This window comes from Hypanus sabinus, chromosome 15, assembly GCF_030144855.1.
Source record: "Hypanus sabinus isolate sHypSab1 chromosome 15, sHypSab1.hap1, whole genome shotgun sequence".
Lineage (NCBI taxonomy): Eukaryota > Metazoa > Chordata > Chondrichthyes > Myliobatiformes > Dasyatidae > Hypanus > Hypanus sabinus.
Window position 1 is genome coordinate 83660699 of NC_082720.1, and position 16173 is coordinate 83676871.

The 16173-nt window shown below is 40.6% G+C and overlaps 1 protein-coding gene across 4 annotated transcripts in view; it reads right to left on the bottom strand.

Moving 5' to 3' along the window:
• Nucleotides 1-16173, bottom strand: part of LOC132405639 (follistatin-related protein 5-like) — a 683401-nt gene that overhangs the window by 560386 nt on the left and 106842 nt on the right. For 2 of the 4 annotated variants that reach the window (XM_059990616.1, XM_059990614.1), the window contains exon 3: nt 4677-4704. The exons of the other annotated variants lie outside the window; for them this stretch is intronic. In XM_059990616.1, the coding sequence (XP_059846599.1) occupies nt 4677-4704 (28 nt within the window). The remainder of the gene's footprint in view (nt 1-4676; nt 4705-16173) is intronic. 4 annotated transcript variants of the gene reach the window in all.

Consider the following 16173-nt stretch of genomic DNA (forward strand, 5'->3'; position numbering starts at 1 on the left):
TTATTCCTTGGTGAAGTTGTACAATAGGTTTGAATAAATTTGGTAACTATGTAACTCTCAGTGGATTTTCATACAGCTGACAAGTCAAAAAAAGAAAAAAAACAAAAGTGAGTGTATAACCCACCATCAGTACTTGATGTGACCTGTTCATGGATAGTTGCTAAACTCTGCCTTCAAAACTCTGTTCATTTAAAGCTCTATTGGAAATTCAGAAACTGAGCACAATGAATGTTGCACATTACGCTAGAATCAGAATCAGGTTTATTATTACCGCCAGGTATTGTGAAATTTGTTAGCCTAGCAGCAGCAGTTCAATGCAATAAATGATAATATAGAAAAAAATAAACAAGCAAATAAATACATTTCAGTATATATAATAGATCAAAAATGGTGCAAAAACAGAAATAATATTCATTTTTTTAAAAAGTGAGGTAGCGTTCTTGGGTTCGTTGTGCATTTAGGAATAGGATGGCAGAGGGGAAGAAGCTGTTCCTGAATCACTGAGTGCTTCCTTCAGGCTTCTGTACCTCCTTCCTGATGGTAACAGTGAGAAGAAGGCATGCCTAGGTGACGGGGGTCCTTAGTAATGAACATCTGTCTTAGAGAACCTGCAGATTCCACAGTGCAGTACCAAATTGAACCTGAGTTGCTATATCTGTGAGGGAGCAACCCTAGTAGCTGCATCAGTGTGCCATTTTAAATGAATGTGCGGAGTCTGCATGTTCTTGATGCATGAGTGTTCTTCTCACCTATTATTAGGTAATACAAAATATGATCCCAATAGGATTATTAAACCAAAAGACCATAAGACATAGGAGCAGAATTAGGCCATTCAAGCCTGGTCTGTCATTCCATCATGGCTGATCCCAGATCCCACTCAACCCCATACAACTGCCTTCTTGCCATATACTATGATGCCCTGACCAATCAGGTGAATATTGACTTCCGCTTTAAATATATCCACAGACTTGGCCTCCTCCATAGTCTGTGGCAGAGCATTCTACAGATTCACTATTCAATCACTAAAAAATTCCTCCTTACCCAAATTATTGTAGTTGGACTGTGAACATTGCAACATGCTCTCTTCCATTCAGAAAAATAACTGCTTACCAACATTACTTTTCCAAACCTTAGCCAATTTTATATTGATACCAGTATTTAGCACATAAGCCAAACAAATTGCAAAGTGTGCTGTGCGTGCCTGTTGAAAATGTCTGTACATATTAACCATACTGTGATAAACTATGTATACCTGTCTGGACACACCCCTCTGCTGACTGCTCCTGTGGCTCCTCCCACAGACCCCTGTATAAAGGCGATTGGAGGCACTGCTCCCCCCTCAGTCTCCGAGATGCTGTGCTCCATTTTGCTGCTAATAAAAGCCTATTGTTCACCTCCTGTCTCTGAGAGTTATTGATGGTGCATCACATACATTTCTCATCTATCTTTCCTGTTACTTTAAAGCAACCCAGTCAACCTAAATGTTTTAAATTCACAACATCAGCAGTTGCTTTGCTTTCTAATGAAACTGACGGAGTAAGATGTGGGGATGTGAATCTGGGGAAGGACACATATATTTGTTCACTTGCCCTTTTGTCTTTCCATCAGATTTGGAAGAGTTTTCAGAGGCAGTGATAGTGGCATGTTTTGAGTGCCTTGAAATTCCTGCAGTGGTACTGATGTCTCAGAAGTACATAAAGGGACAGTGATTACTGTTGCCAACAAGATCAGGTGTTTTAAGTCAGGTCTTGATCTTCACACATCTTCTTCCTCAATCAACCAAAGGCTATGGAAGCATACTAAAGGCGATAGTGGATTTCATCATCAATGACTGCCTTTAGTAACAGGGCTGATATAACTCACATCTTCCAGGATTTTGCTGCAAACGAGGGCCATGTTGTAAAACAAAAACAGACTGCATGGTACTTTTTTTCTTGAAGTACAAGCAAAGCCTGTCCTCCCATACATGCACTGGTCACCTTCTCTAAAGAAATATACTAATTCACTCTAAGCAGTTCAGAAAAGGTTTACCAGACTAATATTGATGTGGAAGATTGGGGAAGATAGGCTTGTATTTGTGGAGTTGAGGGGAACTTGTTTCAAACATATCCTGAGGGGTCATGATGGAGTGGATGCAGAGAGAATGCATCCTTTTCTGGGTTAAACTAAAACCATGGGTCACTGTTTAAGAAAAAAATGAGGCTGGCTATTTGAGGTGGATTTTTTATGCCACACAGAGAATGGTGAATATTTGGAACATTCTTCTTCAAAAGCTAATCCTTTCGATACTTATAAGGCAATGGTGCATAGATACCTGACAAATCAGGGGATGAAGAATTACTATAGGTAAAGAGAAAAATAGAATTGATGTCACAATTAGGTGAGCTAGAACCTTATTAAATAGTGAATTAAGTTCAAGAGCCCAGGTGGACTACTCCGAATCCTAATCTAATATGTTTATTGAAAGCCATTAAAGAAGCTTTATCATCAGTCGCAATACAATAAGGTTAATTATAAGTAGTGTGCCTCATCAATGTCTATTCAGTCTTCAACTGATTGATGAAGGAAACCGAACATGCAACTATGGAGGGAGAAACAGGCTAGCAATTCAGCCTTTATTAGAAATGTGAACAGTTAACTCTGTTTCTCTCTCCATAAATGGAGCTCTTTTTTTATTTTCCAGCAATCTAGCTTTCCATCAACTTCAGTGTTTTACTTTCAATGCTGAAAGTGGTAGCAAGAATCAAGAATAGTGGCAACATTTGCACAGAGCAGCATGCCTTTGCTAACACAGGGGTGATTTATGGAGCCCTTCAAAAATGTGACCTCATGAACAAGCAACATATGACAAGGTGGACCACTGCAGTTATTTCTCAGAAGCCGGATCTGACAAACCTGCAGCCTTGACTAATTCACATCATTTGGGCTGAAAAGTAGTTTTTTTGTGAGGAAGATTTCATTCATCAGAAGCAGGTACTGGTGAAATCAATGCAAGTGACATCACTATCAGAAACACATGGTCTGTCTCACAGATGCCTCAAATGGCATCATTGACTTAACTCATACATAATGGTTGCTGGATTCTGAAAGTATTCATATTGTCAAACTATGCCCTCCAGTTTGAGAGCTGTGATGACTGATGGTGCATTATTTGAAGGTCATGGATGACTAAAGGTTTTATTAGGCTAAGAGGAGTGGGTGAGGAGTGTTCTTCCTTACAGATTGCATCTCTCACAATGACATTAATTTCCATGCACACTTTTGCTTTTCCAACAAACTTGGTGAGAGCAAAAGATTCATTTGCAGGTATAGATGGAAATCAATGCTTCTATGCCTAAATCTGTATAATAGGATAACATTCTTCCTTACCAACACACATCAACCCTCCCTCCTAACCCCCACCATTCAATCTCATTTGCTTGTGGTCACTTTGAAACTCATTTCTTCTGAGTACATCCTCATTCCCTTCTTCCTGAACCCTACTACCCTAATTCAATCCCCCTTCACTCAAGCTCTCCTGTCCTCTCTCACACACCATTCTCTTCGCAGAATCAGAGTTATTTTTAATATCACCAGTATAAGCCGTGAAATTTGTTGTTTTGGGGGGAGCAGTGCAATGCAATACATAATAATCAAGAGAAAACCTATGAATTACAGTATATATATAGCAGTTAAATTAAATAAGTAGTTCAGACAAAGAGTAGTGAGGTAATGCTCAATGATTCAACGTCCATTCAGAATCTGATGGCAGAGGGAAGGAGCTGTTCCTGAATCATTGAGTGTGTGCCTTCAGATTCCTGTATCTCCTTTCTGATGGTAGCAATGAGAACAAGGTGTGTCCTGGGTGATGGGGGTCCTTAATGATGGACACCACCTTCTTGAGGCAGCACTCCTTGAAGATGTCCTGGAGATGACAGAGGCTAGAGTCCATGATGGAGCTGACTGAGTTTACAACTCTCTGCAGCTTATTTTGATCCTGTGCAGTAGTCCAACACCTCAACACCATTCGGTGATGCAGCCAGTCAGAATGCTGTCTGTGGTACATCTGTAGAAATGTGCAAGTGTCTATGGTGATATACCAAATCTCCTCAAACTCCCAATAAAGTATAGCCGCTGTCATGTTTTCTCTGTAGCTGCATCAATATGTTGGGCCCAGGTTAGATCTTCAGAAATATTAACATCAGTAAATTAAAGTTGCTCACTCTTTCCGCTACTGAGCTATCTATGGGGACTGGTGTTTGTTCCCTTGTCTTACCCTTTCTGAAGTCCACAATCAGTTCTTTGGTCTTACTGACATTGAGTGCCCATCTGATTGATCTTGTTTTCTCCAAGCAAGCAGAATGCTTCTTTCAACACAATATCAATAAGGAAACTCTCAAATAGGGTTAAATCCTAAGCCTTCAGTGACAGATAGGAACTGCATGAATGAATAACGTGCTTTTGTAATTCTTTGAAGGAGTTGTGGAGTACATCAGGAGGTAAACCAAGGAATGAAATCTCCAACAGCAGATCACCTATGGCATTTCCACAGGTTGCTGAATTGAAAAAAAAAGATGATGACAGATTCACGAGGCACCCAGCTGAAACACTTATTGTATCCTGCCCCCTACTGTGGTTCTCTGACTGAAATTCACTTAGCATACATTTAAGTCTGATTCAAAATGATATTCTCTTACCTCTTCTCTTCATTAAAGGTTCACTCTGCTGCAAGGAAAATAAAAAAAATTGTTTAAGTAATCAAAATAGCAGTTACTTACATGAACAGCATATTATTACATCCAATATCTTACAATTACATTTTAGTCAAAATGCGCAATTTTATTATCACTGCTCCAGAGGTGAGTGCTATTCTTTGACCCAAAAGCTTAGAACTGCAGATGCTTGAATTCTGAATTAAAAACAGAAATGCTTCAAATACTCAGCATATTGGACAATACCAGTAGAGAGTTATCTACCCGAAACATTAACTCTGTCTCTAATTTTCACATATGCTGCCTGGCCTGTTCAATGTCTGAGCATTTTCTGTTTTTGTTATTATTGTTCTTTGCATCACTTCTTGTCTTCTAATCTGACAAATCAAACTGTACATTTCTACGATCTTCAAAACAGCTTGCATTAAGATACTATGGTTGAAATGGCTGAATATTGAAAGCCACCCTGATGCATTCCAAGTATTTATCTTCAATAGCTTGCTCCAGCTCAAGGGGGTTGGACTTAGATACCCAATGTTTCAATCAACTGCTCTTTTAAATAGTACAAACCCATTAACTTACCTTTGACAAAATTGATAACTAATTGGTAACAGAAGTAAAACAGGACAACCAATCATTAGGTAATACTAAGACTGCTGATACATTACAACTGACTACAGATGAAAGTGGTTTTGGATGAAATGCAAATGACTAGAAACGTTGACATCATTTTCCTGCAGGTAACATGCTGAGCATTTTGGAGTCATGGAGCACAGAAACAAGTCCTTTGGCCTATTATGTCCATGCCAGCTGTAAATAACAGATCTATACTAACCCCATCAACCTTCAGTTGGTCCATAGCCTGGTACAGTATATGCTTAAGCAATTCAAGTCTAGATGCTTCATAAATGTTGTGAAAGTACTCACCTTCACTACCTTCTCAGACAGTGCTTTTCAAATTGTCACCACGTTTATCAGATCGCCTCAAAACCTCTTATTCCTCAACTTAAATCTCACCCCCTAATTTTCAGACACTTCCATAATGGAGGTACAGTTTCTTACCATCTATACAATCTATGCCTCCCATAATTTTGTTCCCCATACCTCCCCTGCTCTCCGGACAACAAGACCAGCCTATCCAGTCTCTCCTTATGACTGAAGCATTCAATCCCTGGCAACGTACTGGTGAATCTCCTCGGCATTATCACTTCCTTCCGTTAACCTGGTGGCCAGAAATGCTTACAGTATTCCAGCTGTGGCTCAAACAATGTTTTATAAAATTGTAACATGATCTCTCTGCTTTTACCCTGATTAACAAACCTAAGCATCCTGCATGTCTTCATCATCATACTTTCTATGTAAACTATAACATTCAGGGATCTTTAAACTTGTACACCAAATTTCCTTTATTTCTCAATACCACCTAGGGCCATACCATTCATGGTATATATCTTACCTTTATATATATTACACCTCCTCCACAAATGTATCGGCTCACACTTATGCAGATTAAATTCCACCTGCCGTTCTCCCATCCAGTTTAACAGCTGATCAACATCATGCTGGAGCCAATGACTACCCTGCTCATCACTTATGCCACTAAATTTTGTATCATCTTCATTTTTATTGAACATTTTGTGACTTTTTCTGTTCAATCAGGTTAAATTATTGATAGTTTATGTGTCATTGTATCACCACTAAAATTACAGAAGCAAAGTGAAGGAAACTTGTACATGTAGAAACTTATATGGCGCTGTTGTAAAGGCATTCTACAACCATTGAAGGGCTTTAAGAGTGTTCTCATGGTTGTAAATGTGATACACTGCAGTAGCCAAATGTGTAGAGAAAGGTCTTTAAGGACCGTGATGTGACGAAGTAATGGCTTGCATATGCTATCAGCAGATCACCAACCACAGTCACCCAAAGATCAATCCAAACAACAGACAACCCAGTCTTTGTCAGCAAAAGCTGATCAGTTGTTCCCTATTTGGTCTTCCTTGATGCACGGTAGAAAACAGCTACCACTAGCTTTAACATCCAACAAAGAGATGACCCTGGTTTGCTGTAAGGGTTTCTAAAACTTAACTTTCCTTGACTTACTCTGCTAGTTGCAGTACTCACAGACCACTGGCTTGTTGCAATGCTTTTGTTCCACCAGTCTGAATAGATACACAGACATACCTACTGTACATTAAAAAAGAGACATTTCTCAGTTGAACGCTGCTGTGTTGAGAAGCTGGGATGAACCGCTGTCCTGCCCGCTATGTGCTGCAGCACCAGGCGGACAGGTGCCAGAAGACTGGTATTACTCCAGGCTTCCTGCTGGCATCCCCGCAGCTTGCTCTGAAGAGATTGTCTGCAAGGGCAGGTTGCAGGCAGGTCAGGGCCGCAGCCCCACTGCCCAGGGTTGAGAAGCGATGCCAGGACCTGCACAGTGAGTGTAGTCTTCTGTTGATGTGAAACAGCATCTGCTCCCAGTCTTTCTCCTAACCTCCTATGGTATGAATGGAAGCTACTGTCTTTCCCCTCTGGCTGAGAGGCCGCATAGCTCTGAACAGCCAAAAGATATTTCTATGGTAATGAACTCGATGACCAGCAATCACTTGGTAGCAACTTGCTACCAAGGAAGGGGAGGGCAGGGGTTTGTACCAATTTCCAGAGAAAGCAAGGAATTGAGTACTGTATCTCTCTCTATATGGGCCTTGTTGATCCATTTTAATGCAAATTCCATGAATGCTGTCATACCTAGGCAGGTATCTCAAATGTTGAGTACCAACATACATCTACAACGAAAGGTGGAGACTATTTGGCCCATCACATCCCTGTCAGTTCCCAGCGGAATAATCTCATCATTCCCATTCCCTCTCTTTCTGATATGCAGAAACATTTCATTTTATAGGTAGAGCATGGAACAGACCCTTCTGACCCAATGAGCCGTGGTGTCCAGCGACCTACCTATTTAACAGTAGCCTAATCCCAGGACAATTTACAACAACCAATTAACCTACTGACGGGTATGTCTTTGGACTATGGGAGGAAATGGCAGCAGCCAGAGGAAACACACACATATGGAAAGAACAAACAGACTTTCTTCTGAGGATACCAGAATTGAACTCTGAACTCGGATGCCCCGAGCTGTAATATCGTCACTCTACACTACCATGGCGCCATTTAAAAGACAATTAAAGATAAAATAAATAACTTAAAGAAAACAAGAGGAAAATCAATTTAATTAAACATAAATAATTAAACTGAACTGAAATCCACTAACTCAAGAATACGTATGTTTTCTTTTGCTTTCTTGTCCCCAGGCCTAGAACCTGACAGCTAATAACCCAGTTCAACAGCCTTCATACAAATCGTGACAATTCCGTTCAGTACGTTTGGGACTTCCATGTTTAATTCAGTGTGTGTAGAAGTTACAGACTTGCTACCACTTAAAAACAGGCAACTTGGAACCACTGGCAACTATAAACTAAATGCAGACCATTTCTTTTTAAGCAATGATAGTTGAAAGATAATTTTGGGCCAACTCACCAAATGAATTAATCTGCCTTTCTCAAAGAGTAACTTGGACCTTTTATTTCCTCCACAGCACAGAAATACACATACTATACCTAATAAAGTGGCCAGTGAGTGTACGTTCATGATCTTCTGCTGCTGTAGCCCATCCACTTCAAGATTTGGTGTATTCTGCATTCAGAGAGGCTCTTCTGCACACCACTGTTGTAACACATGGTATATGAGTTACTATTTCCTTCCGGTCAGCTTGAACCACTCTGGCCACTCTCATTAACAAGGCATTTTTACCCACAGAACTACTGCTCACTGGATTTTTTTTTTTTTTGTTTTGTTTTTTTGAGTCATTCTCTGAAAACTCAAAAGACAGCTGTGCATGAAAATCCCAGGAGATTAGCATATCCTGACAGGAGTTATATACAGGCCTCCAAACAGTAGCCAGATGTGAGATACAAATTACAATAGGAGACAGAAAAGGCATGTGTAAGGGCAATGTTACAACAGTCATGGGGTATTTCAATATGCTGGTAGATTGAAAAAACAGGTAGGTGCTGGATCCAAAGACAGAATTTAAAGAATGCATACAAGGTGGCTTTTTAGAGCAGATTGTGCTTGAGGTTAATAGGGGAAATCAATTCTGGATTTGATGTTGTGTAATGAGCCAGATTTAATTCGGGAACTTAAGGTAAAGGAACGCTTAGGAGCCAGTGATCAAAATATGATAAAGTTCACCCTGTAATTTGAGATGGAGAAGCTAAAGTTAGATGCATCAGTGTTAAAGTGAAGTTTAGGAAGCTACAGAGGCATGAGAGAGGAGCTGGGCAAAGTTGATTGGTAGGGATCACTAGCACTAGGGTTCTGAAAGAAGTAGCAGTAGAGATGGTGGAGGCAATAGTAATGATCTTCCAAAAACCTTGGTGCCAAAGTACTGGAAATTGCAAATGTCTCACCACTCTTTAAGAAAGGAGGAATGCAGTTGAAATGGAATTATAAACCAGTTAGCCTGACATCAGTGGTTGGGAATATGTTGGAGTCAATTGTTAAGGATGAGGTTATGGAGTACTCGGCAGTCACAGGGCAAGACAGAACAAAGTCAGCATGGGTTCCTTGAGAGCAAATCTTGCCTGACAAACTTGTTTGAATTCTTTGAGGAGATTACAAGTAAGCTAGATAAAGGAGATGCAGTGGATGTTGTATATTTGGAATTTCAGAAGCCTTTGACAAGGTGCAACACATGAGGCTGTTTACCAAGTTAAGAGATCATGGTATTAGAGGAAAGTTACTGACCTGGTTAGAGCATTAGTTGATGGGTAGGAGGCAGTGATTGGGAATAAAAGGATCCTTTTCTGGTTGGTTGCCAGTGACTAATGGTAGTCCACAGGGGTCAGTGTTGGTACTGCTACTTTTTATGCAGTATATCAATGATTTAGATGATGGAATAGATGGCTTTGTTGCCAAGTTTGGAGACAGTATGAATATCGGTGGAAGGACAGGTCATATTGAGGAAAAAGGTTGGCTGCAGAAGGACTTAGATTAGGAAAATGGGCAAGGAGGCAAATGGAATACAATGTTGGAAAATGCACTTTTGTAGTAGTAATATATGTACAGAGGGTGGCGAAATTGTGGAATTTATTACCACAGGCAGCTGAGGAGGCTGAGTTGTTGGATGTATTTAAGGCAGAGCTTGATAGGTTCTTGACTGGATATAGCATCAAAGGTTACGGGAAGAAGGCTAGGGAGTGGGGCCGAGGAGGGGAGAAACAAGGATTAGCCATGATTGGCAGAGCAGACTCAAAAGGCCAAATTCGAATTCTGCTGCTATGTCTTATGGTCTTATTTGTAATGATCTTTCTAGAATCGCAAGATTCTGGCATTGTTCTGGAGGTCCGGAAAATTGCAATTGTCACTCTACTCTTTCAGAAGGGAGGAGGCAGAAGGAAGGAAATTAGTTAGCCTGACTTCACTAGTTGCGAAGATGTTGGAGTCTGTTATTAATGTACTGTATTTATTTATTTACGCAATGTGGAGTAGGCCCTTCTGGCCCTTTGAGCCACACCCCTCAGCAACCCTGACAAACCCAATTATCCCTAACTTAATCACGGGACAATTTTTTTGAATTTTTTGAGGACGTGACTAAACACATTGATGAAGGTAGAGCTGTAGATGTAGTGCATATGGATTTCGGCAAGGCATTTGATAAAATACCCCATGCAAGGCTTACGGAGAAAGTAAAGAGGCATGGGATCCAAGCAGACATTGCTTTGTGGATTCAGAACCGGCTTCCCACAGAAGGTAAAGAGTGGTTGTAGATGGGTCATACTCTGCATGCAGGTCGGTCACCAGTGGAGTGTCTCGGGGATCTGTTCTGGGACCCCTACTCTTCGAGATTTTTATAAGTGACCTGGTTGAGGGAGGGATGGGTTAGTAAATTTACTGATGATACAAAGGTTGGGGGTGTTGTGGATAATGTGGAGGGCTGTCAGAGGTTATAGTGGGACATTGATAGGATGCAAAACTGGGCTGAGAAGTGGCAGATGGAGTTCAACCCAGGTAAGTGTGAGGTGGTTCATTTTGGTAGGTCAAATATGATGGCAGAATATGGTATTAATGGTAAGACTCTTGGCAGTGTGGAGGATCAGAGGGATCTTGCGGTCCGAGTCCATAGGACACTCAAAGCTGCTGCACAGGTTGACACTGTGGTTAAGAAAGCATACGGTGCATTGGCCTTCATCAATCGTGGAATTGAATTTAGGAGTCAAGAGGTAATGTTGCAGCTATATAGGACCCTGGTCAGACCCCACTTGGAGTACTGTGTTCAGTTCTGCTTGCCTCACTACACGAAGGATGTGGAAGGCATAAAAAGGGTGCAGAGGACGTTTACAAGGGTGTTGCCTGGATTGGGGAGCATGCCTTATGAGAATAGGTTGAGTGAACTCGGCCTTTTCTCCTTGGAGGAAAGGAGGATAAGAGATGCCCTGATAGAGGTGTATAAGATGTTGAGAGGCATTGATTGTGTGGACAGTCAGAGGCTTTTTCCCAGGGCTGAAATGTTTGCCACAAGAGTACACAGGTTTAAGGTGCTGGGGAGTAGGTACAGAGGAGATGCCAGGGGTAAGTTTTTTACTTAGAGAGTGTTGAGTGCATGGAATGGGCTGCCAGCAATGGTTGTTGAGGTGGATACAATAGGATCTTTTAAGAGACTTTTGGATAGGTACATGGAGCTTAGCAAAATAGAGGGCTATAGGTAAGCCTAGTACTTTCTAAGGTAGGGACATGTTCAGCACAGCTTTGTGGGCCAAAGGGCCTGTATTTTGCCGTAGGTTTTCTATGTTTCTACAACAATGATGGATTAACCTACCTACCTGGTACATCTTTAGACAGTGGGGGGAAGCAAGAGGACATGGAGAAAAACCCAGCTATCCCACGATGATGAACTACAGACTCTCCTTACATAATGGATTCAGAAATGATCTCTGAACTCCAGAACACTAACCACTATGCTATCGTGGTGCTCCAAAGATAAGATTTCGGGGTACTTGGAGGCAGATGACAAAATAGGTCAAAGTCAGTATAGTTTCCTTAAAGGCAATTCTTGCCTGAATAATCTGATGGAATTCTTTGACGAAATAACTGGCAGGATGGACAAAGGGAATTAGGTGGATGTTATTGGGTGGATTTTCAAAAGGCCTTTGACAAGATGCTGTACATGAGGCTGCTTAACAAAACAGTAGTCAATGTTATTAGAGGGAAGATAACAGAATGAATAGAAGATTTGCAGACTGGTATAAAGCAAAGAGTGGGAGAAAGGGGGCCTATTCTGATCGACTAACAGTGACTGGGGTCGGTTTTGGCACTGATTCTTTTTACATTATATGTCAAAACTTGGATGGCAGAACTGATGGCTTTGTGGTCAAGTTTGTGGACAACAGGAAAAAAGGTACAAGGGCAGATAGGGTTGATAAAACGTGGAGTTTGCAAAAGGCCTTACAGAAAATATGAAGAATTGGCAAAGAGGGATATAGTGTTGGGAAGTGTATTTTAGTAGAAAAAATAAAGATGTAGACTATTTTCTAAGCAGGAGGAAAATTCAAAAATTGAAGGTGCAAAAGGCCTTGGGGAGTCCTCATGCAGGTTTCCCTAAAGGTAAACTTACAGGTTGAGTCAGGGATGAGAAAAGGCAAATGCAATGATAGCATTCATTTTGAGAGGACTAGAATGCAAAAGCAAGGATGTAATGCTGAGGCTTTCATAAGGCATTAGTCAGACCACACGTGGAGCATTGGAAAGAGTCCAGAGGAGTTTCACGATAATGATTCCAGGAATGAAAGGGTTAATGTACGAGGAACTTTTGATGGCCCTGGGCCTGTGTTCTCCAGAGTTTAGAATAATAAGGGAGATTTCATTAAAACCTTTCAAGTACTAAATGACATAGATAGAGTGGGTATGGAGAGGATGTTTCCTATAGTGGAGGAGACTAGGACCTGAGAGCACAGCCTCAAAACATAGGGATGTCCATTTTGAACAAAGAGGAGGAGGTGAATCAGTTGAATTCATTGCTACAGGTGGCTATGGAGGTCAAGTTAATTGGGATGTTTAAAGTAGAGGTTGATGATTCTTGTTTATTCAGGGCATCAAATGTTATAGGGAGAATGGGGCTGAGAGGGAATCAACCAGTAAGGAGTTTTTACGTTCTCCCCATGACTGCCTACATTTCTTCCAATGGCTCTAGTCTTCCTCCCCACGGTCCAAAGATATACCAGTTGGTAGGTTAATTGGTCATTGTAAAATTGTCCTGTGATTAGGCTGGAGTTGCTGGGAGACACAGCTCGAAGGGCCTATTCTGCACTGTATCTCAATAAATAAGTAAACCAAGATGGGATGGTGGGATTGACTCAGTTGGGCAAATGGCATAATGACTATGGTCTTATAGTTTCTGAAATACTCAACCACCACTTCAGGCACCAACTGAACTGCTTGACCATGTCTACATGCTTTTAAGCATTGACCTGCTGCCATATGATTGGCTGATTAGGTATTTCCATTAATGAACAGGCGTACAGCTGTACATAATAAAGTTGCCACAGAGGGTAGACTTTCTAAATGTTGCAAAAGCACTTTATTTGAAATTGACAGTATTAATATATTGGATCTTATTCTTTAACTTTTGATCTAGTGGACTACATTATTCTTGTATTTTCCTCCATACACTGATTGGATCCAACTACTGATTGTTTTTCATCTGTCCAGTCATACCAAGAGAATCACATAGCATGTCTTCTCTTCCTGTTCTTGAATTTTCACCTCTGAAGTCCTTCAAAGATCCACCTCAACTTCTTTTTCTTCTCTACAACCCTACTTGCCAGCATTATCTGAAAACACAGTACTGAGTTCCACATGTTTGTTTGGTATTACATCTCTCTTCCCTCAGATCTGACTCCTCGTCTGACATCCAATACTAGATGAGCAGAAATTTCCTCCAGCTGAATATTGGCAAGACCAAGCTCAATGTTTCTAGTACCTGATGCAAAATGCATTACCTGGTCACTGTGAAAGGCTGAACCAGACAGGCTCTTCAACTCAGAAGTGCAATTATTATTTATCAGTTGCGTGATCAGGGGTTTTGAACTAGATCTTTGTAAAATTACCCACCTCCACCTCACTTGACCCTCTATTGAAATATTAATCCATGGATCATTGTGAGCAGTTTTGGGCCCCTCATCTAAGGAAAGATGTGCTGGCTTTGGAAAGGGTTCAGAAGAGTTTCAGGGGAATGGAAGGGTTAATGAATGAAGTGCATTTGATGGCTGTGGGCCCGCACTCTCTTGAGTTTAGAAGAATGAGGGAGAAATCAGATGCCTCTTTCTTCACCTAAAATTAGTCCTGTTCACTTTTCACCTCTGCTTGGTAACCAATACTGATTCTGGAAACACTTCTATTTTAAAATTCTTATTGCCCTCCTTCTAATGATCTCTCTGAATATTTAACTATGCAATTCAGTTCAAAATCTTGTTTAGTAAGGTACATCTTAACCATATAACCATATAACAATTACAGCACAGAAACAGGCCATCTCGGCTCTTCTAGTTCGTGCCCAACACTTACTCTCACCTAGTCCCATTGGTCCGCACTCAGCCCATAACCCTCCATTAACTTTCCTGTCCATGTACCTATCCAATTTTACTTTAAATGACAATACCAAACCTGCCTCTACCACTTCTACTGGAAGCTCGTTCCACACAGCTACCACTCTCTGAGTAAAGAAATTCCCCCCCATGTTACCCTTAAACTTTTGCCCCCTAACTCTCAACACATGTCCTCTTGTTTGAATCTCAATCTTAAGTAATTTTCACCCTTTTTAAATGTAAAAGGAACTGTATGAAATAAAGTTGCTCTATATGAACCAAAAGGACAGAGGAAGCCTTAACACCGTATCTAACAAATTACACATTTGTGTGGAGCTGCCTCAGTGTTGTGTGAGTACCTTCAAGTTGTGTGCTGAGTCATTGGAAAGGAACTTGAATACACACCCTCTTGACTCATAATGATCATGACACTAGAAACACATTGAAAGCAGTACTTGCCCAGTGATTTCAACAAACTATCACTTTCACTACACCTCCTACATATCACTCAGGTCCATGAGATTACTTCTGTTAAACTAGACGAGCTCTGAGATTTATGCTTCACACATCTATGAATCAATTTATGAAAGCCTGATGTTCAAGGTGCCAGGACCTTCTCAAACCGTACTCTAATTATGTGCTGACTCATAAACCTACTCAAGCAGGGTAGCTGAATTATGACAACAAAATCAACTGTTTCCACTCAGCACAATCAGCAATTAAGAGGAACTAGATATTCTTTCAGACAAGAGATTGCTTATATTTAGTAATTCCTTCTGAGTGTGCCAAAAAGTAACTCAACAAAGTGGAAAATAAAACACATAGCGAATACTAGCTTGAAGCAAGGGTATTATCAGAGAGCGCTGATAAATACTTACCAGAGGTCAGACGGAAGTATTTGACTTTCCCTCCATGTCAGAATTTGCTAATAATAAACGGCATGGCATTTAATATTATACTGAGTTCAAGTCATTTCAAAAAGCAGAGCTGTTTTGCATGCCCGTCAGGACCTTGGATATCTTTAATTATTTTCAATAACTACTTTAAGTATGTCTTTGCCATCTATTTGATACAGGCACAGCAGAAACTGCTGTAGGTGCTTGCATGTAATATTAAGGGGCTTAATTTTGGGACACCTCTGTTGTCATGGTCACAGTTACTAGGTAATTTCTTTTTTAAATGCCGCTGTCATAACAGAGAGATTGCAGTACATTACTGATACCCTTATAGATGGCAGCATTCCTCACTAATTTTGGTGAATTGGTGTCAAAATTTGAAGTATTTTAATATTTATTTTTCTAATTCATCTCATGATACTATTTACAGTAAGTCAGAGCCAATATATTTACATTTTGTCTGCTGTACAGGGGATGAGAAATGGAATGGAGCACAAATCTCTTCATTTGAAGAAACAGGCACAGAAGGCCATTCAGCCTCATTAACTGTTTCCAGTATTTACTCAGGTCATAGTAATCTGTACCAAAAAACAAATACCTGCTGCAGGAACTCAGTGGATCTGGAGTCATCTGTTGAGGGAAATGGACAGTTGTGTGGTAACCTACAGTTCAACTGCATTTCCCTGTCTAAAATCTACACTTCTGGAGACTTTTCACTAAACAAAAAAACAACTGATTTTACTTTTTAAATTATTATTGGTCATCAAGATTCATTGTCTTTTATTCCAATGTCATTTGCGAAAAAGAGGTGTGGTATGTGGCAACACACAAAATGCTGCAGGATCTCAGCAGACGAGGCAGCATTTATGGAAAAAAGTAAACAGTTGGTGTTTCGGGCTGCGACCCTACATTAGGCCGAAACGTCGATTGTTTACTCTTTTCCAT